Genomic DNA, 25,801 nt, shown 5'->3' on the forward strand with positions numbered 1-25,801 from the left:
GCGACCTCTCTGGACAATACCAGTAGTTTTAGAGTTTCATGTCTTGGTCTTTTGAGCAGTAGACAATTAAATGCCAATAAATATGTGACTAGTGGAAATTTGCTTATGAATGTTGTTTTTATCCTTCAGCTAGCCACTCTAGAAGAACTGAAGAAATTAACAGAATAAATTCTGGGAGAGGATACAATATACAACTCTGTAGCTCATAGTCAACGCAGATGCAGTTAAATCATGCAATGCTCCAAAGTGTGCAAACATCAGAACATTTTGGTAAGTAAAAGGCTGGAATATTCATTTGTTATTTCTATATGTTGTAGCATAGACCATCTTATAATTTCTTCAGCCACAACTTTTAATATCTTTTTCCAGTAAAGAAAGGATATAAATAGATTTTGAAAACCTGGCTATAGCTTATTAATGTTATTTTAATTGATCATTTTTATTACAGTCTCACTCTGTGAAAAAAAAAGTTGTTTCCTTTTGGTTCATTTAAGGGCAAGTAAGGAAATGTTGTCTTTCTTAAGGGACAAATACATCAACTGGCTCACCTGGATGAAAATTAAGTAATTAAAATGTTATTGAAAACATGCAAGGGGTGGGAATCTTTTTGGTAAATGAATCAAAGTTGCAGAATGTTGCAAACCAGTCTCAGGAAATGTTGGTTTTTGACTGGTAAAAGCTGAGTTTTGAATCTACATTTTGAGTGGTTGTCTGCAATATCGACTGTTTTGATTTGGCCATCAGGTTTCCAAACCAAATTTTTCCAAGCAAAATTAATAATATGATTAATTCATAACTATTGATGGGATCAGTAGAAAATTTAAGGCGTAGAGGATTTGATAATAACTTAGTAAAAGAAAATTGACAAAGACATTTATTTGCTTTTACTCAATTTAAAATTTTGTTGGCAAATTTGACTGGATAATAGCCATTTCCCTCTATGAGATGCGGCTGCACTGGGAATCATAGTGGTTGTATTCATCATCTTGGACTGGATTTTTGTTTCAATGAATGAGCCATGCAATTCCATGCAGGCATGTCCCATATTTGTTAAATCATTTAATTTCAGGAATTTTTTTCAGTGGAAAAAAGTGTACAAGTAGTTGCTAACTGTTTACTAATCAAATGTGCAATTATTTTGATATGTTTATATGCTCCTTTTCACATAATATTATGATCTACAAGGAAAATAAGGAAAAAGATTACGCCACTGAACATGAAGAGATCTGTGGAAATTACACAGGAACAGCAATATTCCCAAAGGTGTGTGTATTCCTCATTTCTTGTCACAGTTTATGTCAGATTTGTTGATTTTTAGATTGCTATTCTGCAACCATAAAAGATCTTTGTTGTAAGAGGTCTGTAAGATGTCTTTAAGAGACAGGCAGACAGATGGACTGGTAAACTGGCTCTAGGCTTTTTGTTTATTTGTGCCAAGCTGTACACTTTTAAAATGACCCCAAGTCTTTGTTCTCTTATGAAATTCTAGCTGGGGATAACCCTTGTTCAGCTGGTGAAATTAGCTTGTTAAACTGGCTCTTAATGACATACCTGTGTGACCAAATCTCTGAGTAGAGTGGAGAGAAATACAGAAAAAAGGCTACTATTGACAGAAGCACAAACTATTCGAAGGAGGAGTAATGATCTGATTGGTCACGTTTTATTAATGTGATATTAGCAAAAGCTATAGGCAAACTTTAAGGAATAGTTCAATGCCAAGATTCACCCTTAATATTCATTTCCAACGTTTTTGTCTGTTTGCTTCTGTTTAGACAAATGCGGACAAGCAGTGGTCGACAGGATGGACTTATCCAGTGAAGATGCATTGATTAATTTCGTCAACGCCTTAGACTTTGTCAAAATGTGTCTTCCCTAGAAATAATGGGGATTTAGTTGGCATTGACCCCCAACAAGGCAGTTTAACCACTTTGGTGAGAAAGAAGTGGAAAACACTGTATTCCATTCCACTTATAATGCAAGAATGAGCAAGTGCAAGAAGCAGAAAAGGAGAACTGCCAAAACATAAGGAGTTCCATGCAACGGACTGTACGTGCCATCTGGAAAGGACGCTTATACACTAGTTGACTTTTGTGCGAAGTTTGCTATATCTTTCCCGAAATTTTGCGGTTGTCCTCCCTATTGTCTAGTCTGGTCTAGTAAATTTAAGGAACTGAGAATTTAGCCGTAGTACTTCAATGTTAGATAAATGCACTTTGTACCATGGAAGATTTGTTGACTGTTGTTTTCACGATAGACAGAACAATGTTTTCCTTATGATCAGTCTCATTACTTGTAGTTTGAAACCAAGCCTGTAACGTGGCTTTTTGAAACTTGAAGCCCAAAACATTTATGTAAGGTACTTGAAGGTATTTACTCTTGATAAAAACGGGGGAAAAAATTGAAACTGAGATGAAGTTGAACATATTTATTTTCTTAAAATTAGGCGCAATGATCTTTCCGGGCCGCTTTTCCGTTAACATTTGTCAATAGTTTGGTACAAAATAACTTTATTAAAGCTGATATATTCTTCAAAACTTGTCAGACATAAATCAAGAGTACGGATCTAATTGCATCTTTCGTATGCGGAGCTACAAAGCTAGTGTAGTAAGCAGAAAAAAGCGTATAAGAGGTGGATCGCGCGAAACGTGATCAACGGTCGCGCAGCGCGAAAGAGGAGCGCGAGCGAGAAGTTCGGGCGAGACGCGCGAGCGCGGAACGCGCAGAGTACCTCTGACAAACCTTTGGCCTGCGTCACAGGCATCTTCGACCACGTCTTTAGCAAACCTTTGACTCGAATCGCAGACAAATTTGATTACACTTTTGACCCGCCTTTGACAGTTCGCAAAGGCGTATCAAAGGATCACCTTTAACCCTAAAAACACAGGCGTTCAAAGGTGAGTAAAAACGGCCTTTCACGCCTTTGATTTGGTGGTAAAGGTTTATTCACAGATGATCTTTGATTCGCGTCACAGATCGTCAAAAGCGTGCAAAGGCGACCTTTACAAAACCTTTAACAACACATTTGACGCGCGGTAAAGGCGATTTTTCGTGCCGTGATTTTAAACCGTGCTGGTGTCTATTTGGTACCGTAAATGACAAGGAAATGCAGGTTATGACACAACTTTGCCGCTATCTGATCCACGATGGGTCACGAAAGACAAGAAAGGAGACTTGTAGATGTTTCCATGTTAGGATTGTCAGCGTTCTCTTACGCTCAAAGTTGTCCTCTGTATCGACAGATTAGAAAATGCAGATTAGTATGCCCTGGGTTTTTGCTTTACCATCCTAGTTTTACATCCCTATGTTTTACATTAAAAGGTTGGAAAATTAGCGTCTGTACGCAATTACTTTTCATTTTATGAAAACGTGCCTCCGCTCTCTGAAAAACTAATATAATGTACAAACATTGCTCTTGCTAATGTGACAGATAACCTATTGTTACAGTGTCTTCTATGCGCGGAAAATTTTAATTTAAGCTGTTATTGACAACCATTTGTGGGTTTTTGAAGAATACAAGATTGCATATAGGTGAGCCGAAAACCTAAATTAAAATATAGAATGCACGCAATTGACTTGCTATGAAGATTGAAATTGTCTTGTGGTAGTTCATGAAAAAACCGGCTATAAAAATTGGGAACGAAACACCTCTAAGCAAAAAGTTACAGATGAAAAAATCAGGAAAGGTCAATTTCATTCCATTGTACATTGCTTCCAAGAAACACACCATTCTAATGTGGAAAGTGGTCATTTTAGGTCATCAGTTAGGTATATCTTGTTTCGCGTTGGAACTATTCGCTGATTAACCATTGGACGAACACACAGGATTATCGCTCAATGTCTTTCTAACGTCAGAATCCGCAAATAAAGATAATTAAATACCTTGGTGCATGATACGTTGTTATTCTGTGGTGAAACAGAACTTACTGTCACAGGGGCGGATCCGGGATTTTTCATAGGAGAGGTGCACCACTAAGAAATGGCGTAACTGACTGGTGAGGTAAACAAATTTTAAAAGCGTACACGAAGAAGAAGGCTTCATCTCCGGGAGCGGGGGGGTGTGCACCCCCTGCAACCTCCCCCTAGTTCCGCCAGTGTCAAGTGATGCTGTTTTCCAAAGGCCAATCAGATCATGCCAGTTTTCAATTTCAATCAATCAGTCAAGCAAGCAATCAATCAATCATTCGATCGATCCTTTGGTCTCTCGATCCATCAATCAATCTTTTGTACGTTTGAAACTGGTTATTATCACTAAACAATGGACGACAGTTAAGCGCAATTTCGATACCATTTTAAGTCTCATGTTTAATCAATAGAATTTCAGCACTGAAAAGTTGATACCCTTAGTAACGCATCACAAACTTGCCAAGCCAACCCTACAAAGTAGCCTTTTGTCTTCTTTTGTTTAAAATCTGGGTCTTTGTCCGTAATTTTTTCGCTCAACATTAGCCTTGAACTTGACTTTGGGAACGCAAAAACGTTTGATAGTCGGGGCACTCTTCCTGGTTGGTCTTACGTTTCTCAAAACTCCTCTTACCATGATATTTCCAGTTTTTCTCGTTCGGCAAAAATGTTTCATTAAGTAAATGTTTGAAGCCTACCCTAGGCGAATGCAGTTGGGCATGCGCTCTTTGCAAGCTTAACAGGTGCACGCAAGTCCCAGCAGTTGTGACATGAGCTTCAATAAAACTGTTTTTCCAATTGACAGCTGTCCAGCTCAAACTAATTTGTTTCATGTTTAGGACTTCTTGAAAGGAGACAAAGTCGCAGATAACGATCAGTTGTACGCAGAGAGCTAACCTGAAGGTTTCGCGGAAGGCTGACTTCAAAGGAGGATATCTAAAGAGAAGATTCTAACGCAATAAGGTTTGGTGTTTGTAGATTTAACATTGTTAGCAGCTGGGTGTTATCATGATATTTGCCTGTGATTCCATGAACCTAGCCCAGGCAACTGGAAGAAATAGTTTCCTGTTGAAAGTCCTTCCTTCTTTCGTTTCATGGAACAATAAGGTCGTTAGGCTTAGAATATTTTAGATGGCTGGATGGGAATCAAACCATTTACTGGTAAACTCAATATTTAAAACCTCCGTAGAAAATGTTTTAGTGTTAAAGCTTTTTCACCCTTGTTGGTTGGTGATAAAAACTCTAGAGCAATGCAGGGCGACGGTATACGAACTTATTTTATGAGGCGAGTCTGTATAACCGAAAGAAAGACAGAAAACATAGGCAAACAAATATAAAACGCTATGGCAGATTAGAAGAAAATTCCCGTCGCCTTTCTACGTAGTTGTAAAAACTTGTAACCGTAGTTTAATTTAAGCAATTTGTTGTAGCAGTTCGCATTTAGTTGCTTCATTTCATATTAAATAAAGCCTTTGAACGACAGAAATGAGCTTTCAAAAATATACTCCTGTCCTAGTATATTCCTTTCTTCTTTCTCAGTGCTACTTCGAGGACTTCGAGCGAGTAGCAACTCTTTTTACAAAGAATACGGCTGTTTGTTTGTTACAGGAAGATTATGGCTGCCAAGTTTCATTTGTGTCTGTTGTTGATTATTTTGGGGACCGTTGCCGTGCAGGGTGGACGCCACCCAGGGAACCGACACAGGAACGCCATGCCTGCTCCATTCTTACGACAAATGGTCGGAAGTAAGTCACTGTAGTTGTTCCTCGGATAATATATTTCTGAGTATTTTATGGACCCAAAAATTAAAAATGATAAGTTTTTTCTCTTTCTCCTGATTCTTTCGAAATAGTTTAACTGGCCTTCCTGAGGAAATTAAGAAATTTAATGTCAACTTTGCGGACAGATATTTTTGCTTCGCAACTGCAACTTGAGAAATGGAAGTTATGTGGAATGTCAAAAGATATGGAGAAAAATGCGCGGGAAAATACACCTAAAAGACACACCAGAAACATTACATGAACACGATATCTCACCGTCAATGTATGGAAAACACGACCCTTATCACGATCAAAAAAGCTACTTAGGTTATCTGAGCTGAAATCAAATTTTTTTTTTCAGGTTTTGTTTGTGTTATGGCTCTTTTCTTTCATGACTCATACGAGAGCAATGTTTTCTTGTTCACAGCGGATTGTGCTTCGATCAATGGCAAGTGCGTGCCATTAAATGAATATTGCCCGAACGGAGAATGCCATTTGCAGTCGTGTCCGGGTTACCAGGAAAAATGCTGCTGTCCGGTATAAGGTATGGATTTGACCCATGAACTGATATATCGTATTTTACTAACTTGAAATAAACAAAAAAAATTCAAAAGTGCTAGTGAAAGCAAAGAAATATCAACTGGCAATTTTGATGTCTTGACATGAAATTCAGCATCTATCATCAGGGGCAACCAACGGATCGTTTCGGTAAATTATCTGTTTGGAAGGCCTTTAATCCCCTCTGATTTTCTTAAGAGGATTGTCACCTCGAACTTTCGTGATATGAGAAATTTGATGTCTGTTGTTTTCGGATTGTTAAAAATGTCGTTTTGGGTACCGAAAATAGGTCAGCTATCATTTCCGGGAGGCGATAAGACCTAAGGTTTTCGGGAAATGGACAACAAAGCCCTAATAAATTCGAGAATACTCGGGTTTCCCTAGAATAACCGAACAGATAAAATTTTTTTAGCGCAACCTAAAATTAACCTACAGAGCTTTAAAAGTACTCCAGATAGCCTAAAACAGCGTTTAAAAGCGTTTGAGAGAAAACGGTCGTTGGATGCCCCTGTATCATTATAATCCTGTATTTTCTTCCCAAATTACTAGCGTGTTGTGTTATGCTTTGTAGGATCTTTTTATCCTTTTCACTTGTGTATTTGATGGCATAAGTTTGGACCCAAGAAGACGTTAACATTACATTCAATCCACACGAGCTGTTGGTAATTTTAAATGTCATGATTTAAAATGACTGCGGCGGTAATATTGTAATAATAGTTTTGAATAGTTTTAATCAGTATTTAATTTGTGATTTTACCTGATGAATTGTGATATTAGCGTTGTTTAGTTGTTAGGTTTTCATTAGTTATTAGGTGGAATACCTGTAAACTAGCTCTCAAGCTAAGCGTATACGTTAAATAAAGCATTCATTCATTCATTCATTATTCACGCCATTTATGCCCGTACAGGGGTAAATACAGTGGTTTCCCAAGGGAAACAAAAATTGGTTCGAAAAATCGGATAGTTCGAGAAATCGGAGGTAAAATTACAGTGTTTGACTGAGTAGAGGGAAATGACTTTTGTTTCGAGTTATCGGGAGGTTCGGAAAAATGAGGGTTTGAGAAATCGGGATTCCAGTGTATATATAATCCATCAAATACTTTCGCTCGCACGCGATTGATCTAAGCGCCTCACGTGACTGAATATGCCCCAGCTAAAACTGGGGAATATCCGAGTGATATTTCCCAATTTGAAAACTGCGCGTATTGCGATACTAGCCTGATAATAATAGAACAGCCTCCATTTATCGCGAAAATATGCTCGGATATTTTACCATATCTATTCCTCAAAGCTCACAGTTTTCCTCGAGCGACGCTCTCGGGAAGCTGTCCGCTTCTCGGACAATGCGAGCATATTTTCCCGCCAAATGGAAACTATGAGTTGTTTATATACCCTGTTAAAATTAAGTCAATTTTTTCCTTTTTCAGACAACTGAAATGACGTCTGTCTCCATGATTGAAATGATGGTCTTAACTCAGTTACAATGAAATGATTAGCTGACAACATAAATGCGGAAGTAATTGGTTAAATGTGGGAATTCTTAAGCCAGGACTTGCTTGTAAGCACCTGATTAAAAATAATTTTAGACGGGGATAAATAAAGGCTGATCATTCAAAAGGTTTGTTCTGTCTCCACCCTTTTATCGTTTTTCTGTCTCGATAAAGAATAACACAACCTCAAAATTATACTTATTTCCACGTGGCTCGATGCCCTTTGAGGGAAGAATAGAGAAAATCAAATAAAAGGAAAATAGCCCATGCCCACAAATGATGAAAGCTTCTACACTATGACGACAAATGGAATTACAAACTTGCAAGAACTGAGATAAATGTACATACCATTGTCTCTACAAAATACTTCAAGTCAGCATGGCGCCTTTTTACATTTGTGAAGCTCCACAAGGCCAGCTCCATAAAATGTTTCGCCTCCCATCGCCCTCTGCCTTGTAATACCTCCTGATATCAGTAACAAAGATGAATAGCCAAGAATCTACAGGTCACACATTGTGCGAAATTTTAAGGTGGCTCTGAATTCCCTGGCACAATGTTTTAAAACTTTGCTAAACGTTGCATCTTATCATGTAAATGAAAATTAGATGATAAATAATGGGGCTCACTGAGCTCGTTTTTGATTTATTAGCAGCTACAGCTAAAGTAAAAGTTTTTTTAAGCTGGTCATACTGTTTCTACGGTAACTTATTGTAACTGTTACAATGAGGTTAACTAATATTCCAGGAATAGTTTCGGTTTTTGCCAGAATGTACATTCAATGCAGAGCAATGCAATTTAATACATTGTTCATTATTTTTACTCTTGACACCAAACAATGCCCGATAAATGTCTCTTAAAAATTCACTTGCAGAAGCATTTTCAAATAATTTTCTCAAACTCATCAACAATTCATCAGGTTTAAACAATGTAAATCATAAATGTAATGGTGTTTGGATATCTGATCTTATTTGGCATAGATATTGTAATTTTAAGCCGTATTTTTTTCCTTACTTTTAGTTTCAATTGAGAAGATAGGTGTACTTATGTATATAGTGTGTCAAACACTGAAGACCACATTCCATCACATTTTCAACAGATCAAATTCTGTCAAAAATTCTCAGCTGTGTGTTATATTTTAAACATCCTTCTCCATATTTGGAAATATGGTTAAACACGGTCTTTCATGCTTGATGTATTACATCATTGTAACTACAATTGTTGTTTGTTACAGTTTTAAAGAAGTCAGAGCACAGCTTTGACATTTTTTATAATTTAACTTCGAGGATTTGCATGAGATACCCCTTTCATTTGGGAGATACACTTTGGTCCGCATTGAACAGCTTAAAAACCTATTATATTTGCAATCGTCTTGCTCACAAACATGGACTGGTGTGACCCATTTTCACAAGTGTGACCTATTTTTCCAAATATCATTCTTTTTTCTCTTTTTTGCAATTTTGCTGAAGCACGTCTCACAAAAAGCCGTGTATCACTTAGCCTGCTAACCCAGTCGTATTTTCGCGGAAAAACATCTCTAGCTTCCATCGCTTGAAATTCTGCATTTCATTGTCATCCAGGATCTTTCTTTGTACCGCTCTTGAGACCATTCCGAACAGAGTAGAAACAATAACTGAGCCTTTCTTTCTCGAAGATTGAAACTACGATGACCATGATGGATACACGAACCCGCGATTTGACCATTATGTGCATCAACTTCATCTGATATGGCTTGTCCCATAACTTTCTGTCTTTGAATAATTCCTGAAAGAGCTTCTAATCCTTGATCTTGTTCTGTTGTCAGAGGAAACAGACAAGAATAAATTATAATTGTAGACATGTGTTAGAATTAGTTTGCTCAGACTGGTTGTTTCAACAGTCAATATTTATTGTTCATCTGCGTTCATTGCAATGAAAAAAGAACCTACACCACTGCAGGTCCTTAAAGAACAAAGTACAGTTAATATTCAGCCAAATCTAGATGGTTGTGGAAGAAGTTGACAGAATGTTCAATGTCTGCCTTGGAATGGTAAGGTAAAGGTTAAGTCTCCATGTGAGACAAGTAACCCATCAGGCTGTAGCTTATCTTGGTTTCTGTAGCATGAAGTGAATAGGGATATTTCTACTTCCTCTGGATGGAATACTTATATCCATCGCAGGGTTACCCCCAGCATTAAGTTTGCTGGTACCCATTTGTAAACCTCGGTTGAGAGAGGCAATGTGTGAGTAAAGTGTCTTGCCCAAGAACACAACACAATGTCCCCGCCAGGGCTCAAACCCAGACCGCTCAATCTAGAGTTGAACGCACTAACCATGAGGCCAATGTACCTCCACTCTGCTGCTGAATATTTGATATTTACTGACTAAAATAACAAAAAATCAACTGCATGAACACAGCAGCATTAATGTTTGTATGCAAACTCACTATGTGTCAACTAAAAGAAAGACAAAAGAGAAAAATCCACTAGCCCCTAACTACAGAGCAGCACTTTCTAGTTTGCATGCATGGTGCAAGCAAGCCTGCAAAAACTCCAGAAAATCTCTGGCAGAAAGATTTGCAGAATCTTTTAGGATCATGCAAGAGCTTCAAAAACATTCTAAAGATCCTTAAAGGCAAGGGTCAGATTTCAAGGCTTTACAAGGATCCTTTAAGGTCTTTGAGCAACATCTTTGATGTACCTTGAGGATTTTAGTCGACATCTTTGAAGATCCTGGCAAGAATTGTAAATATCCTTAAAAAACTTTAAGATCTTGGCAAGCATCATTGAGGAACTTGAGTAAGATCATCCTGTTATGAAGATCCACAAAGATCCTTGAGGATCCTTGAAAGATTTTCACCAGGATATCCCCTGCTTCTAAACATTTCCCTATTAACTAAACTCTAAAACTTACACACTTCCTGGTAGCAAACATCATTGAAAAGCTTTCAGTGGTACGTTACATGAAATACCTGCAATAATTTGTTGTTGCTGTCTCCTCATGTCATCAACAGACATATTGCTATCAGGGAAGGTCTCTGGTTCATCAAAAGGATTGGTGTCTCTTCCCCTTGGATCTGTCACCAGTAATGAACTCCTGTGACAAGAAAAAGACTGTTTTCTAAGCTAGAACCTTTCCTTGAATTTTGAGTAGCAGAAACAACATGGTAATGGTTGAAACAACTGACTTCGCTTACCACCAGTCACCCAAGAGGTGGGGGATATGGGGGGTACACCAATGGTAAGTGCACTGGACTATGGATCACACAGTCCAGGGTTGTGCCATACAAACAAAGGTACCGGCAATTTTGTTATGTTCCTGGGCAAGAGAGTGTAATCTCACAGTGCCACTCTCTAACCAGAACTATAAACAACTACCAGCAAAATAAATGCTGAGGAGGGAGTGGTAACCCTGTGATGGACAAGCATCCAATCCAGGGGGGAGTAGAAATGCTCCTAGTTGTCCCATGCTACAGAAACCAGAGATAAATGCTGACCTTGTGGGCCACTAAGTGGTATTTACAGACTTTTAATCACCTTTATGCCTTAATACCATTATCTATGGGGTTACAATGGGGCTTTGAACCAGAGCTGCTACACGTGTAGATTCTATGGTCTTTTAAAAATAATACTTACTTGGTTATCAGCTGGTCTAACATGTTTTGTCTTCTGTCAATTTCTCTCTCTGTATTATACATCGATTAAGGAATTATGCCAACAAAAAGCACTAAATTTTATGGCAGACATACAGAAATAAGGTTACAATATGAGATGATATTGGTGAGAAACTTCTTAAATTTACAGTCAAGGTTCATTTGGGTCACACACCTCCCCAGGGCTGTCATTAAGTTTTGAGCCACTGGTGACCTTTTTCTCCACACCCATAGCAAACTGGAAACTTTCTGGGTGAATTCTATCAGCAACAAGTAATTTGACCTGTAGCACCAAGGGAAAATCAAGCATACTCAGCCATAACAGATGTTATGGGCTACAGCCTTTAACAACAACCCTGTCTTCCCCTTTTAATTGTTGGAATAAATTAGTGTATTCTAGTTTTTCACAGGACTTTGGAATGTAGCAGGTTGCTTCAATACATGATGCACAAAAAAGTTTAAAAGAAAAGAAACAAAACCTTGGTAAACTCTTTATATCGCTCTGCATGAATAAGCTTTAATTGGTCAGGATCTGGGATTTTAGAGAACAAAACTACATGGATCCTTACTGACTTGTCTGCAGAAAAGGATACACTTGATATGAATTTGATGCTCGCAAGAGGGATTGCTTCAAGTTGTTGAGATCTCTAGAAAAGGTCTTTAACATTATCCTTACATCAGACTGGACCTGACAAATAAAGCACAGAAAAAGAGGGCTCTAGTAAGTTATAGTTACAGGTGTAGCTTCTATTGTCCATGAATAGAATGATGTAAGAATCATAGTATCACATAATGAATATCATTCAATATTTAAGAAATAGAAAACATGTACCGTGTTTCTATCGGGTTATAGCAACATGAGTGAAAGTTTCAGAGAATGAGAAATGCTGTGGGAACACGAGCCATTAGGTGATTGTTTTCACAGCTTTTTTGAGCTCTCCCAAACTTTCATGAGTGTTTCTATGACTCGATAGAAACATGGAGAACATGTTTTCTATTTCTTTTAGAAAATACAGTGACGAAAAAAAGAAAAACAAGTTGTTTACATGTACTTTGATCATCGAAATGTAAATTCTCTTTACTCAAGCCATTTTGCATCAACAGCTTGTGCTAGCTCTGCGTTTCTATTGCGTTTTAGTGTAAATCTAATAGCGTTCTATCACGAATGGCGTTCTCTGATTGGCTATGCTACTCACTATCTACTTTGTTGTAGATAGTGAGTAGTGTGGCAGAATGCGCTGGGAGCTGCTTCTTTGTGTTTTCGAAGTGTCCTTGAAGAGGATTTAGATTCAATTTTCTAATGACTAGTAGATTTAATATATAGATTTAGGCCAGCCTAAAAGCGGAGCTCCTCAGTTTTTTTTCGGAATGTTGTTACTAATGAAAATAATCCAACATGTATGAGGTAAATTGCGAGTGATTTAATAGTTTCAGCCGGAACTAGTATTACATCAGCAGATCGAGGTGTAAGATGGTGTGATTATGAAATATAGAGCCACGATTTCAAGGATTTCTGGGAAGCTACCAAAAATCTTGATCACATAACAGAACTGTCTTCTGTGCTTTTTGGTGGCATTTCTTGTTCTTTCCTACCTTATTCAGAAAGACAAGGCATTGTCATTAATCATTATATTCTTCCTTAGTTAACATGGGGACTCCCACACAAAAGAAGTTTACACATTTTTTTGTTGTGGGGACTGATTGAAATGCAGTGGTTACAATATACTCAGTCCCTGAATCTCTACCAAATGAAATCTCACAAAAATACCAAAACAGTATACATATGTGAAAAGTTGGAAAGTTTTGTTTTCTAACTTGTCCCCAAAGATACATTTAGCCATCTTCACTGTTGTATGGAGTCTCCTCCTGCTGGAAGGGTTTGCAATAAGCAAAATCACCCTCGCATGAATGGTAATTACGATATATATATATTTTTTGCTGATCATGAATACTTGCATAGGCTTCTAATAATAATTTTATTATTCAATTTCAATGTGATTTGTTCTTTTTCTCGACTGGCATTGTGGACTACAAGAGCTGCGATTGGGTTCCATTGATTAATTTTGCTATGATTAAATTATACCAAGAATTATCAGTGAGCTAAGAGGAAGTTATATTATGTACATGTATTTTGTCTGAACTACACAACCAAATGCACTCAAAGGTTATGAGGCATAGGTACATTTGTCAGAAGAGCCCAGCATATCCAAGATATGTTTTGATTGACACATCAATTTAGATAATTTACAGCAAAATGGATAAAAAATACATCAATATCCTACATACACCAAAGCCAGACATGGGGTTACAAGGCAATCGTTTAAACAACAGATTGAAATAATTTATAAATTAGAGAACACTATTTCTACAACAGAATGGAACAAATTAACCTTATCGGACATTGCGAATGGCAAGGCTGTCTGTAGAATGTCACAAATTTCTCAACCCTTTCTTTCTACAAAAATGCTAATCCTGCAACTTTGCTTAAGACCCAGTTCTCCATTTCGTGTTGGCAAAATATCAATTTATGCCGTGTCCAATGCAGATTATCACAAAATTGATTTAAAAGCTCAATAAATATCATTTTAAAGGCAAAAAGCCAATTATTTAAATAAACCATGAGTAAATTATCTCTAAGAAAAACTGATTAAATTAACAGGCACTTAAAAATAATTAGTTAATATGTGTTTCTTAATAATGTAATGCAGTGTATCTGTCACAATGTTGCAGCTATGATATTACTACAAACAGGATGGGTTGCAGAACTGAACCTCCAAGTCAGTTTATTCAATGAACTTGGTGCAGAATTTATAATCCCATCAAGTTGTCTGTAAATACAGAGAAACCAAACAAAGCATTACAATCATAAGTAATGAATTACTAAACTCTTTTACATGTACTGTATGAACAGTGTATGTTCCATTAATATTGGGGATCTCTCAGAAGCTGCACCATGATAAATTAATTTGTTCCCAGATGCATTTGTTTATAGAACTTTTCACAAATTAATATCTCTGTCATAACAGTGACCTCTGTGTTCTCCAACAATTAGCACACAAGAAAAATACTCTCAGTAAGATATTGTTTACAATAAAAATCAATGCCTATAAGCAATCATAAGGACCTTAAATTTATATTACCTCAGAAATATCTCACCAGGCCATGGTTGCTTTGAAAATCTTTGATGTTTTAATACAGGCTCCCCATCTGTAACCTGTTCATATATTGACTCTCAGGAACAGGCATGTAATTCCTTTCTTTGATATACAGTGTACTTCATTGTTAGCTGTTTACTGAGTGTTAGTAGTGAATCAAATGCTAGGGGTTGGTACTCCAACTTTCACTGTGGCAGGCTCTGCCCTGAGATACAAAGCAAACTTACATAACTGTTATGAACTTCGCCACTTGCTTTCGAGAGCAAATGCAATTTGCTTCAAACAAGCAACTGGAACATTGAGGGTTACAACAATGTGCACAGTCCCAATCACAGGGTCATCCAGGCTGTTTGGTTGTACATATAACTGCACAACTGTATATGAGTTCAGCTTCCAGAAGAAAATCAGAGTTTGTCAGGATAAATACTGATGTTCTTGCTTGTAAACTCAATGAATGAATGTGCAGTTCCAGAAGATATTCACACCCAACACCCATTCATGGCCAGTCTTTAGAAATTCCAAATTAAAGTATCAGGAATCAAGAGCTCTAATAGAGAAAAAACCTCCATGTGGGGTATGAATCTTTTCTTGAAGAAAACAATGTCTGAGAAATCATTAATTACAAAATAATGTTTAAGAAACATCTTACCTTTCAGAGAATTTTGTAATCTACACTGTCTGGCCAGTTCATATACATGTATTTGACAAGTTGACACTGGGCATGTTTGTAAATTTGTGCACTTCAACATCACATTACTATGTAGTAGCACTGGCCAACTAAAAACAAACAGCATAATTTGGTTAATTGATATACACTGTACATTATTAGGTTGAAATATTGGTGTAGATTGTTGCACATCAACAGATACAGAAACTATTTGCACCTGAATCATAATGAGTGAAAAATCGTGCATGAGACATTTACATGTACATGTAACAGCCCTTCACCTCAGAACCATCACAGATATGATATGATATTTTTAAACTCTCTGAAATTTCAGATTATTCAAGATTAACATATGCACATACATGATCTGGGGCAACCCTAAAACACTGAATTTGGAAACCGAAATCCAGAATCCAGAATCTGGAATCCAGAATCTGGAACCAAAAACCAGAATCTGGAATCCAGATATTATGAATGATGATAGAAATAATTCACTTCAGCAATGTCTAATAAATAAATATGAGCAAAAATAATTTTGTTATTTATTTTCTTGGCTTTACTTCAGCCACAGACTGTAATTGCTAAAAAATTATTGACTAGTTCTGAACAACCCTTAGCTATATATCTGGCCCCATTGTTCAAAAGCTGCATAAAGCTATTCATTCAGTACATCACTATCCAGTCAGGGTTACTGATTTTTTGGGTGGATAGAGTTACTCATAGCCTGCGAGCAGGCTCTAGTGTCTGTCTCTAGTGTCTGAGCAGGCTAAATAGGTGTCTAGTGTTTTTCTGCATTGGCATGTCACCAAGAGCCTTCATGCGGCTTTGCCACTCACACCCCCAGCCCAAACACGAGAGCCTGCTCATAGGCTAAGTCACCCATCTTTTGTTAAAGCTGGCCCTGGTGAGAGCCTGGTTCTTGTCTAGATCAAATTGCTCTGAGAAGACTGCTGAGCAGCACATTAACAAGCTATTATAGGCTATTGCAGTGAGTTTCTGGCAGTCTTTTAGCATCTTTGAACAGCATGTGGTCTGATCTGTCAGCAAGTGAGAAGCAGACGGAAGTAAGTGTGCAACATTTCTACAAATTGTTTTAATATGATGGCTGCCAAGAATATGAAATGCTGATTTGTCACAGTACCAGTGTGGAAATTGTGTTAATCTGGAATTGGTTTCGTATCTGTTGGAAAAATCAAATTTCATATTTAGACCAGACGGGTTAGCCCTTGGACTTCGAAATTGGGGGACGTGACCGTCAATGTACAGGGGGTTGCCACTGATGGATATCCTGTTCTCTATGACATTTTCTATCTTGTTCAGTATGTACTAGACATAAAGGATAAATTTATACTTCCGGTAAATTGAAGATCACTTATTAAACAAAATGGCAATTACCAGCAAGCTTATTTTAGACACTCTCGAGGTGCTTGGAATAAAATTAAGACACACTTTACTGAGATTCTCATAATCATAGCCCTCGCTAAAAATAACGGTTGCACAATTTCAACAGATGGGGAATTTTTGTTTCAAAAAAGGTTAAGTTTGAGGTCCTTTTTACTTGGCAGCTTACTTTTTACAGTCGAAAAGCTAAGCAAAACAATTTTCGCATATTTGAAGAACTTATTTTCTTTGATTTGCGGATTCTGGTTCCCAGTTTCTGGATTCCGGTTTTTGGTTCCAGATTCCGGATTCCGGTTTCTGGGTTTTAGGGTTGCCCCATATTTAACATATTGTTTGCTTCACATTCAGTTTACACATGGCTGTTATCCAGCATAGGCAGACTTATAAGTTTTCCTTCAAAAATATATTGCAACAACTATTGCATCTTTTGTTACCTATTCTTGTGATGAAATGACACAAAATTCAAGAACAAGAAGTCATAAGCATAAAACTAACTTACATGGTAGTGCTTACAGTTCCTCTTACTGTCTGCATATGCTGTCCATAAACTGATGCTGCCTGGACAATGTACTCATTATTTTTCTGATCACACCTTTTAAAACGTCATTGTTATATAATTTGCCCTGAAAAAGCAATACATGAAATGTTATGCCTTTGGCACTCACCAAATACCTTTACATGATGTATAATGTACACCATATCAACATTCACAATTCTCTTTACTTTCATTGTAACTCTTTTGTGTCATTTTCCCTCACTTGAAGACAGGACTTCCACATTAGGTTATAATTTGCCTCTGGAATCTCTATGAATTCACAGGGAGTGATAACAATTAAATCATGACTAATTTTAGCAAAGGAGGCGTTCAAATGTCAGATTTTAATGCTAAGTTTATACAGTAACTTTACATTACTCTTCGTACATATATATAACCTCTCAATTATTGTACCTATAGACAGAAGATGTACTGGGGGAAGAAATGTTCTAAACTCTCTGAACTTTTCCCCCTTACCTGTAATAGGATGACTATTATGAACTACGGTTTGTAACCAACACCAACATCAGGTTATGTATACACATGTATATTTTGTTGTCGTCTGTAATCATAAAAAAAATAAAAATTTAAAATCCTCCATAAAGTTCACACTCAATAACACTGCTACATGTAGCGCTGTTACTGGAAATCAATTTAAGTGAAACTGTTGAAACAGCTCTGCCAAAATTTTTCCTAGCAGTTAAGGCAGGATAACAGAATATACATGTAGCACACAGCAAAGGCTAGAGATACACACATGTTAGTTATCAGTTAGGATTTGGTGAGCTTCTGTGCTGTAGGTATGGTGGAAAATAATAGATTATCAGAAATGAAGGTTCCTGAGACATTTTGACAGCACTGAGAGGAATTAATATATAAATTCACAAAAGAAGGAGAAGTTCTTGCCCTGTCCAGTTCTCTGTAATAAAAATATCATTTACATATGAGTCATTTATAATATGTGGTTTGTGTTTAAAGCCGATATAATGCACACTCTGATTGGCCAATTCCAGTGCATTATTTACATTTACATGGTATACCTCGGTAAAACCATAAAACATTGCGTGCGACTAAAATAAAAAATATAAAAAATAAAAAGAAATGCCTGATTCATAACAATTTAAAATACTCAATACTAAAACGAATGTAATTCTTTACTTGAAAATTATTCTCCCGTAATGCCCATGGGCCAATTACAGGCATGCTAAAAAGTCCTAACACAAAGTAAAAGGAAATTAAGAAAACTATTGCTTTTTTCTGGAAAATTGTAGTGACTGAAGACAATGATGGAACACTCTGAGAGTGCATTCTATCAACCTGATGAGATAAACTTTAAGGAGAATAGAGAATTCACGAAGTTATATCACAAACAAATTGGTACAGGACAGGAGAAAGGAAACTGTACAGCCAGGAAGAAACTGAAACTTTCTTCGACCAGCAAAAAAGTATGCATGCACAACAAAGAAAACAGTCAGTGACATTCATTTAATAAGTTAGTAAATAAAAAATTAGTGTGAAGAAGAGAGCAAAGAGAGAGAGAGAGAGTGGAGATAGGAGAGCACTCTCTCCAACTAAATTGTGTATATATGTATGTAAAAGTTATTCTTATTACTGAGAAATGGTCAGGGCAAGAACTCCTATTACACTGTTCAATTTACCGAGTCAATTAGTGCTATCTCACTTTTTTGGAACATTTCCATATTAAGTGTAAATACCGCATTGGGGAATAACCTCTTATTAACAAAATACGGTCCATGTACCCCCAACCAAAAGCAATGGCACAAATAACATGAAATAGCCAATCAAAATCAAAGCAGAGCTTTATTTGCAGACAGGATTGCCATGCATAATCGTCTACTCGACATTTTGGACTATACAAGCATTTCACCAAACCGAACTAATTGGACAGACAACAAAATAAAACGAGGAAATCTACATTATAAACACAAGATGCATATCACTACATCTGAGCTCGAGTATCAACAGCAAATCCCTTTTCAATGAACGGTGACCGAATAAAAGAGAGGATAAAGAAAATTCGTTTAAGTTTGCGGTGTTAAAGTTGAAAAATTATTCACGTTTAAATTTGAATATTACTGAGAGTCTGTATTTTTGCCGACGGCTTAATTTAGCTATGCAGTCATTTTATTGGCAGTAGCTTTACCAGTCTTCAACCAATTTAACCTCGGAATTCACAAAAGCATTTCGCCAAACCGAATAAATTGAACTAACAAAACGAGGAAATCTCCATACTTTGTAATCACAATATGCAAATATTCACATAGGAACAAAAGTAAATTTAGCAAATCCTGTTCGCTTCGGCTTAAAATGGTTTGTAGACCTTTCTTGGTTCAGTTTTCAACAACAGAAGAACAAATTTTAGCAGTCTACGAAGCGGCAGTGCTAACTAAATCAGAGAAAACTTCAAAACTCGCCCGGCCGTGTTTACAAGTACGATTTTGGTTAAGCTTATTTTTAGATGTGAGGTTATAAGCTTAAATTGACGACGAAAATCGATAGAAAACATGATTTGTTTACAACTTACAGCAACCTCCAAAGCAACCCACGTGTTATTGTTTAGAGACGAGCGAAATTAAAACGATGCAATTTTTAAAATCTCTTACAGCATGGCTTCAAATAAGGAAGACTTTTAATGGATTCCAATTGAAAATAAGCTTATATCGCCGAGGAAACTTGTTAATTTTCATACCAAACGCAACAACAAAAGTCACTTACCGCAAGTTGGCAATTCAGTTCGGCCAGTGTAAATCTTCCAGGCAGAAACTTGCAGCAAAAGTTGTGAAGACTAAACTGAAGTTATATTTTCGATAGATCAACGAATCAGCCACTTCTTTCCGCTACGTTTACTGTTTTGCAATTTCTCTGAAACACTCGGGTACGTTTGATTTCTCTAATGTTCATCACCTGACCAAATCAGGTGACTTTTGAATCTTCTTGCACGGCTGCACAGCATCACGTTCGCGCGAATTTTGAACTTGACCATGGGAGTTCGGCAGTCTTCTGAATCAATTTGTCGGGTACTTTCGCCTCCTTTCTATAGCCCTCGTTAGCTTTGGTTCACGGCATTGTTTGGTATTATTTCACCTCATTTCTCTAGCCCTTGACTAGCTATAATTCACGGCATTGTTCAGTACTGTTTCGCCTCCTTCCCCAGCGCTGGCCCGCTCAGTCTTTTTCGCGATCTTCTTCGCTACTTCTTTGCCTGTTAATTCTTGCTTTCTGTCTTTTGCTTCAGCGCAACCCTGTCTTAAAAATATTAAATCAACCTCCGCTATCGTTTTTCTTTAAAAATCCCGCCAAGAAAAATGGCATTCTCCCGCTACCAACTGAGGGTGCATGTCTCTGTCAACCTATTAGCTGGAGTATGGCCGCCATCTTGCGCGACTCCGTCGTCGTCGTCGTCGTCGTCGTCGTCGTCGTCGCCGTCGTGCGTACGCGCTCACGAGCAATACCGCTAGCCATGATAACCATGAGAAAATCAATTCATGGGTTTCCTTTTCTTCCCTATATGGGTATGGGGCTCCGCCGGAGCTCCGCTATAATAAAACAATTAGATTATTTGCTCCCAAGTCAACTATCATGAGATAGAAATCTCAAGCTCTTAATCTAATTGTTTAATAGAAACACGATTTTAAACCAATCACTGTGCATATTTTCTTTGGGCTATTTTCTAAATAATATATGGCAAGTCAGAACCACTTGTCTGAAGAAACTATTGCAGATAATAAAGTAGCTCTTGGCCAGCCCCTGTCAGTAATTAACTGATTTTTATTAACAGTTGATACAGGTAATTATCAAGTGAAACCGAAGCAAATCGTGATTCGCTCACAAAAATTCTCCTTGGGCATAGTGGAGGGGATCTTGGAAACAGTGTCGTGACGATCATGTGATGTAATATTGTGATTCACTTGAAAAGTCAGTCATCTCGCCCTCAGCCTGACTGACATATCAGGCTACAACACACTAAAACTGCATCTAATGCCTTTCTTCAAAATTAGGAAGCAAATAAAGTGCTGTATTAAGTTTTTGCATCCCATAACTACCACCACTAGGTCATACACCAGTGCAAATCAACAACAAATCGATAGATTGAGTCAGATGATGCTGGTTCCGGGTAAATTTATGATTAACTAGGGTCTACCGTGTCATCAGTGATCGAGATCACAGAGACTGCCTACCAAATGTACGTTATCAGATACGTTTCCTTAAACAGGGATCATTAGCAAGTATTTGTGGATCATGTCTGTTGGAAAAAAAGATGAAAAACCCTTCGAACTTACCAAGTATCTCCGAGCGCCATCTTGGATTTGTCGGTTTCTTGCTCAGTGCCCAGGCCTTCCGCAAGTTAATAGGTGTGCAATGCGTCCGAATTAGGTCTAATCAGGTCCAAACCTAATCTAAATCAAGAACCGCCCTCTGATAGGAAGGCTGAAAACAGAACAGCAGACAAAATAAGAATGCTTTACCGCAATGGCAAAATTTACCAAATCCTTCCTTCCCACCAAGATGATAGACTGATGAGTGATGATCACTGATAGCACATGGGTAGATTTGACATTATTTCACTTTCGTGAAGGGCTCAATTGAATCAATTAACCCTCGTTCCGTGGTGTTAATTCTAACTTGGCTACCATCGATGTTCACTGGCATCCAGTGTTCAAGCTGTCATATATGGATAATATCGTTTGTCTCGCGATTTATTCGCTTGAGATGTACATGGCGTACATTTCGGCTGCTTTCTGCTACTGAAGGTTCACTCACAGAAGCCATGGTTTCTTCAAAGACAAAAGATATGACAACAATAAAAACAGGAATCTTTATTTTCGTTTGTCAACTTATATTGTTACAGTTGTCCTGGCCCTCAGAAGCTGGTGCTAATCTAAGCGGGCCAGTCCATCATAAGCTAATTAAAAACGTTATAATATAAATACATTACAATAGGAAAATTAGCGAAGAGTAAATAAAATAGAAAGGCGAGAAGTATGGGTTATTGACCAAGTGTGAGGTCAAGATGGCTGGATATTGGCCAAGTTCTTTTTTGCGTGTTTATGGACCGAGACGGAGTGGAGGTCCATAAACTCGCAAGAAAAGAACGAGGCACTCACTCACACAATTATTCTGTTTTTTTTTTCAGCCAGTCAGTCGGACAGCCATGAGGGTTTCGTACCCAAGCGAGTTCGGCACCCAAGCGAGTTCTCACCCACCGAGTTCGCACCCACAATTTTCAACTTGCGATCAAGTGTTTATAATTTATCTCTCTCCTACCCTGAAAAAAGACAACATTGTGGGCATAATGAAACAAAATCACACAAAACATGTTAATTTCTCGTTCTTTAATCCACTGAACTCGAAATAGAAATTTTATAGAGGAGGACATTGGGGGATTCTGAACACCGCAATAACGCAAAAAAAAATTGGGCAAATACCGCAATACCGCAAAAAAAATCGCTAAATTCCGCAATACTTCGAAAGTGGAATAAGTGGAAACCCGATGTCATACCGAAACTACTACTCTGCACAGAGCAAATAAAACGGAAATAACAATTAAGAATTTGTTGATGAACGTTAGGGCAGGTAATTTTCGATTTCGACAAAATAAGTAATATCAGAAGCATATGCTTCTGGTAACATCCATTGGCGTGTTGGCAAATCATTAAAAAAATAATAACATACCCTTTTACGATTGCGACGCAAGGAATTTCAGTTTACCGTTACCACGAGAGACAAGTTTCATCGGGAATGTTCAATCCGAGACTGCAAGAGAAACCGGAAACCGGAAAAGGCTCGGGAAACGTTGGAGGACTAGGAGAATAATTTTTAATACCGTTCAAAATGCTAAAAAACCGCATCCCGCAGGTTCGGAGAATACCGCAATACCGCATTTCGAGATTGAATTTACCGAAATACCGCAAGAAAAATTGTCCAATACCGCAATACCGCAAACCCCAATGTCTGTCTCTTTATAGTTCAGGGGTGCGAACCCGGTTGGGTTCGAGACAGGTAGCATTCCTCCAAGCTCTCGGTAATAAATATATCTTATTAGATATTTTGGTGTGTAGTATCGCTGTATATTTTTACTCGTTGTTTGTATTTTGACGAGCCCTACGGGCTCGTCAAAATACAAACAACGAGTAAAAATATAAAGCCATACTACACACCAAAACATCTAATGAGAGATTTATTATCCAACTGCTGTAGTCAATAAATTTATCAATGAAAGAGGGAGAGTGTGACGGTTTTGCGTGCGCGCGCCGACCTGTCCGGCAAACAGGTTTTCTACTGTACAAATACGGCAAACAGGTTTTCTACTGTACAATATCGCTGTATATTTGTACTGTTATTTGGACAGTATTCGCTGCAGTTGGATAATAAAGCGATAAAATAAAGTTACTCAGCTAGGGATGGTTAGCACATCATAATCGCGAATAAAATACGACGGAACCTAGCCTTGCTTCAGTTCTTTCATCAGTTTGTTGCTTATCCCTGCAACCCGGTTTCCAACCGCACTCCAGCTCCAATCAGACTTTTCTCACCGTGTAGCTCTCTTTCGACAAAAAATCATCTTGATAAGATACGAGTTGATAAAGTCGCCATACAAGCGTTAACGATGTACAGTAAGCAACAGCAGTCGTAGTTCCTTGCTAGCCAGGGCTATTCCTAATATGCTACAAAGTTTTAAAAAAGATGCTCAAAATTTCTCAAAAAGTAGCTTCCCAAAATCTTTACGTTACTTTTCAGGTTATTAAAGTGCCACTGAAACGAAATTTTCGTACTCTCTTTTATTATCCCAATCTATAGTTTCAAGCGTGCTTAAAGTAATGGTGAGCTTCATTTCTGTCAAATCCTAACGGAAAGTGCTTTTTTTAGCTGTTGAAGTCGACTTTTTGGAGCAAAACTGTGTCCGGGCTCTGGAACCGAGTTTAAGGACCTTGTGACGTCACTGGTTGTATTCACGCAAGAAGCGCTATAGATTCTTTCTTGTTTTCACTTGATTTATTCAAGTTTATTCTTCATATTGTCGATACCTACTAGTTTTCTACCTTGTAATTTCTGTCCAGCCTTGATACGAAATACACATCATAAACGTTGGGGGGCGCCAGAGAGTGTCGATTCACCAAAATAAATGCTACAGATTAGAACAGCTCAGTTTACTTTTCGAACATCTTGAGTACTCGATTGGATGTTTCGAAGACGAGTGTGGCAACTTTTAAATCACGTCCTAAAGCCTAAACACGATATTTCGTCGTCTGTTTTCAGCCTAGTTCTGAAATTTGGATTCTCACGTTTATCTAAGGTCTATTAACAAGGTTCGAATATATCCTCGGCAACTTTTAATACTGCATTAAAAGCCGTAAGGGCATCAGCCATCCGCAAAATCACGAAGTTATTAACGGTCCACAAGCTTTGAGTCGAGTACTTCTTTGCACACAGAGGGCATCTTTTTATGACACTAATAAGTGAGAGTTCTTGTGGTAGACAAAATGTATCTTTGAAAATTTGATCCGCAGCAGGGTTTGGTTTATCGACGCATACGTATCAGTGTAAACAAAGCGGGAATTTCGCTTCTCTTTTACACGTATCTCCCAATTGCAATATTTCACGGCCGATGGATTACTTTGAGTTTCTTAGCACATACTCATGTTTATGATCTTCATTTGATAGTATCCAAGTTCAAAACAATTCGTTAAAATGTCACTAGTTTACACTCCTTTCGAAGCTTTATTAAACAGAATTTGAACTAATTTGCATATATGACCTTTCGCCGCCGACATTGTCACGCTTTCTCTCGTTTCCTGAAAGCATACCTGCTGGGTCATGGCAGCTTAGTTTACCTTCGCTTAGTTTAAATTCGCTCCCTCATATAAAAGAAGAGGGTTTCTTAAATTGTTGCTGTTGTGATAACTTGTAGGATGTAGCAGATACAACTGGACTAAAGGTCATTGTGGCACAATCTCGTCCGCTGTGAAACTCACAAAGCGTCCGGTCTCCTCGAAGCGAAGCGACTCGAAAACTCGAAGCGTTGTTGCTGCGATTCGTGCAGCAGCAGTCCGGATATTATTTTCAAAAGCCGCTTCCTCTTGTTTTCATGTCTTTTTTACTTTATGAGTGTAGATATTGTTTAATTGAGTGCTGGCCATTTCACCAAGAGTCCCGATCATTTTACGATCTAAGAACTCCCACTCGTTTGCTTGCCTACATAAAATATCCTGCAAATATCCAATTAAATAGACTGGAAAGCCCCAGGATCGACTCTCGACCTCTTCATCTCTAAGGCTCCTGTTATTATCTGCTTTACAGCTCTGAGATGTCCTTAAGATGTTTTTTTGGGGGGCTTCGAACAGTAATCTCTTCTCCCATAATCACTCTAAATTTTCAGCGCGCCATGAGAGTAATACAACCAGTGACGTCACTAGGCTGTTTTGGCCGCGCCAAAATGGCCGCCAATTTTGGGTTTAACCAGCCAACTTCGAACGGCTGAAAAAGCAGTTTCCGCTTACCGTATGCGAAAAAAAAGTTTGCAGTGTTTCCAAGTAAGGTTGAAACTTTATTACTAAGCAAAAATCTCACATACAAAAATTTCGTTTCAGTGGCACTTTAAAAAAGCCTGCTTAAACAAATTGCAACCTTTTTCATTAGTTCCATTTTTTAGTAACCAAACAATCAATATTATGAATTTTATATTTCT

General features: G+C 37.8%; 1 protein-coding gene and 2 long non-coding RNA genes across 4 annotated transcripts; 1 reads left to right on the top strand and 2 right to left on the bottom strand.

The window, feature by feature from the left end:
• Positions 1 to 4,743: 4,743 nt before the first annotated feature.
• Positions 4,744 to 8,362, top strand: LOC145489124 (uncharacterized). Its single transcript, XR_014049565.1, has 4 exons — positions 4,744 to 4,863; positions 5,509 to 5,645; positions 6,088 to 6,204; positions 7,646 to 8,362. It is a non-coding gene; the product is annotated as an uncharacterized LOC145489124 (long non-coding RNA).
• A 410-nt stretch (positions 8,363 to 8,772) lies between these two features.
• Positions 8,773 to 12,270, bottom strand: LOC145489121 (syntaxin-8-like). Its single transcript, XM_081468030.1, has 4 exons — positions 11,910 to 12,270; positions 11,320 to 11,368; positions 10,656 to 10,804; positions 8,773 to 9,499 (listed from the first exon to the last, which is right to left on the bottom strand). The coding sequence occupies exons 1-4, from the start codon at positions 12,001 to 12,003 to the stop codon at positions 9,243 to 9,245; spliced, it is 549 nt and encodes a 182-aa protein (XP_081324156.1). The 5' UTR covers positions 12,004 to 12,270; the 3' UTR covers positions 8,773 to 9,242.
• A 1,333-nt stretch (positions 12,271 to 13,603) lies between these two features.
• On the bottom strand, positions 13,604 to 17,494 carry LOC145489809 (uncharacterized). 2 transcript variants are annotated; one of them, XR_014049632.1, is made up of 3 exons: positions 17,059 to 17,494; positions 14,493 to 15,268; positions 13,604 to 14,164 (listed from the first exon to the last, which is right to left on the bottom strand). It is a non-coding gene; the product is annotated as an uncharacterized LOC145489809 (long non-coding RNA). The 2 variants fall into 2 exon arrangements; XR_014049631.1 differs by having other exon boundaries at positions 14,477 to 15,268.
• Between the last annotated feature and the right edge of the window lie 8,307 nt (positions 17,495 to 25,801).

Source organism: Orbicella franksi, chromosome 6, assembly GCF_964199315.1.
Source record: "Orbicella franksi chromosome 6, jaOrbFran1.1, whole genome shotgun sequence".
NCBI lineage: Eukaryota > Metazoa > Cnidaria > Anthozoa > Scleractinia > Merulinidae > Orbicella > Orbicella franksi.

Bases quoted from the DNA above. Each gene is read 5' to 3' on its own strand.
- LOC145489121 (XM_081468030.1), bottom strand. From the start codon at position 12,003: ATGTTAAAGACCTTTTCTAGAGATCTCAACAACTTGAAGCAATCCCTC. The intron at 10,805-11,319 runs GTAAGTATTATT...GTTCTAGCTTAG, and splicing joins TTAGACCAGCTGATAACCAA to AAAACAGTCTTTTTCTTGTC. The intron at 9,500-10,655 runs GTATTTCATGTA...CTCTGACAACAG, and splicing joins GCAACAACAAATTATTGCAG to AACAAGATCAAGGATTAGAA.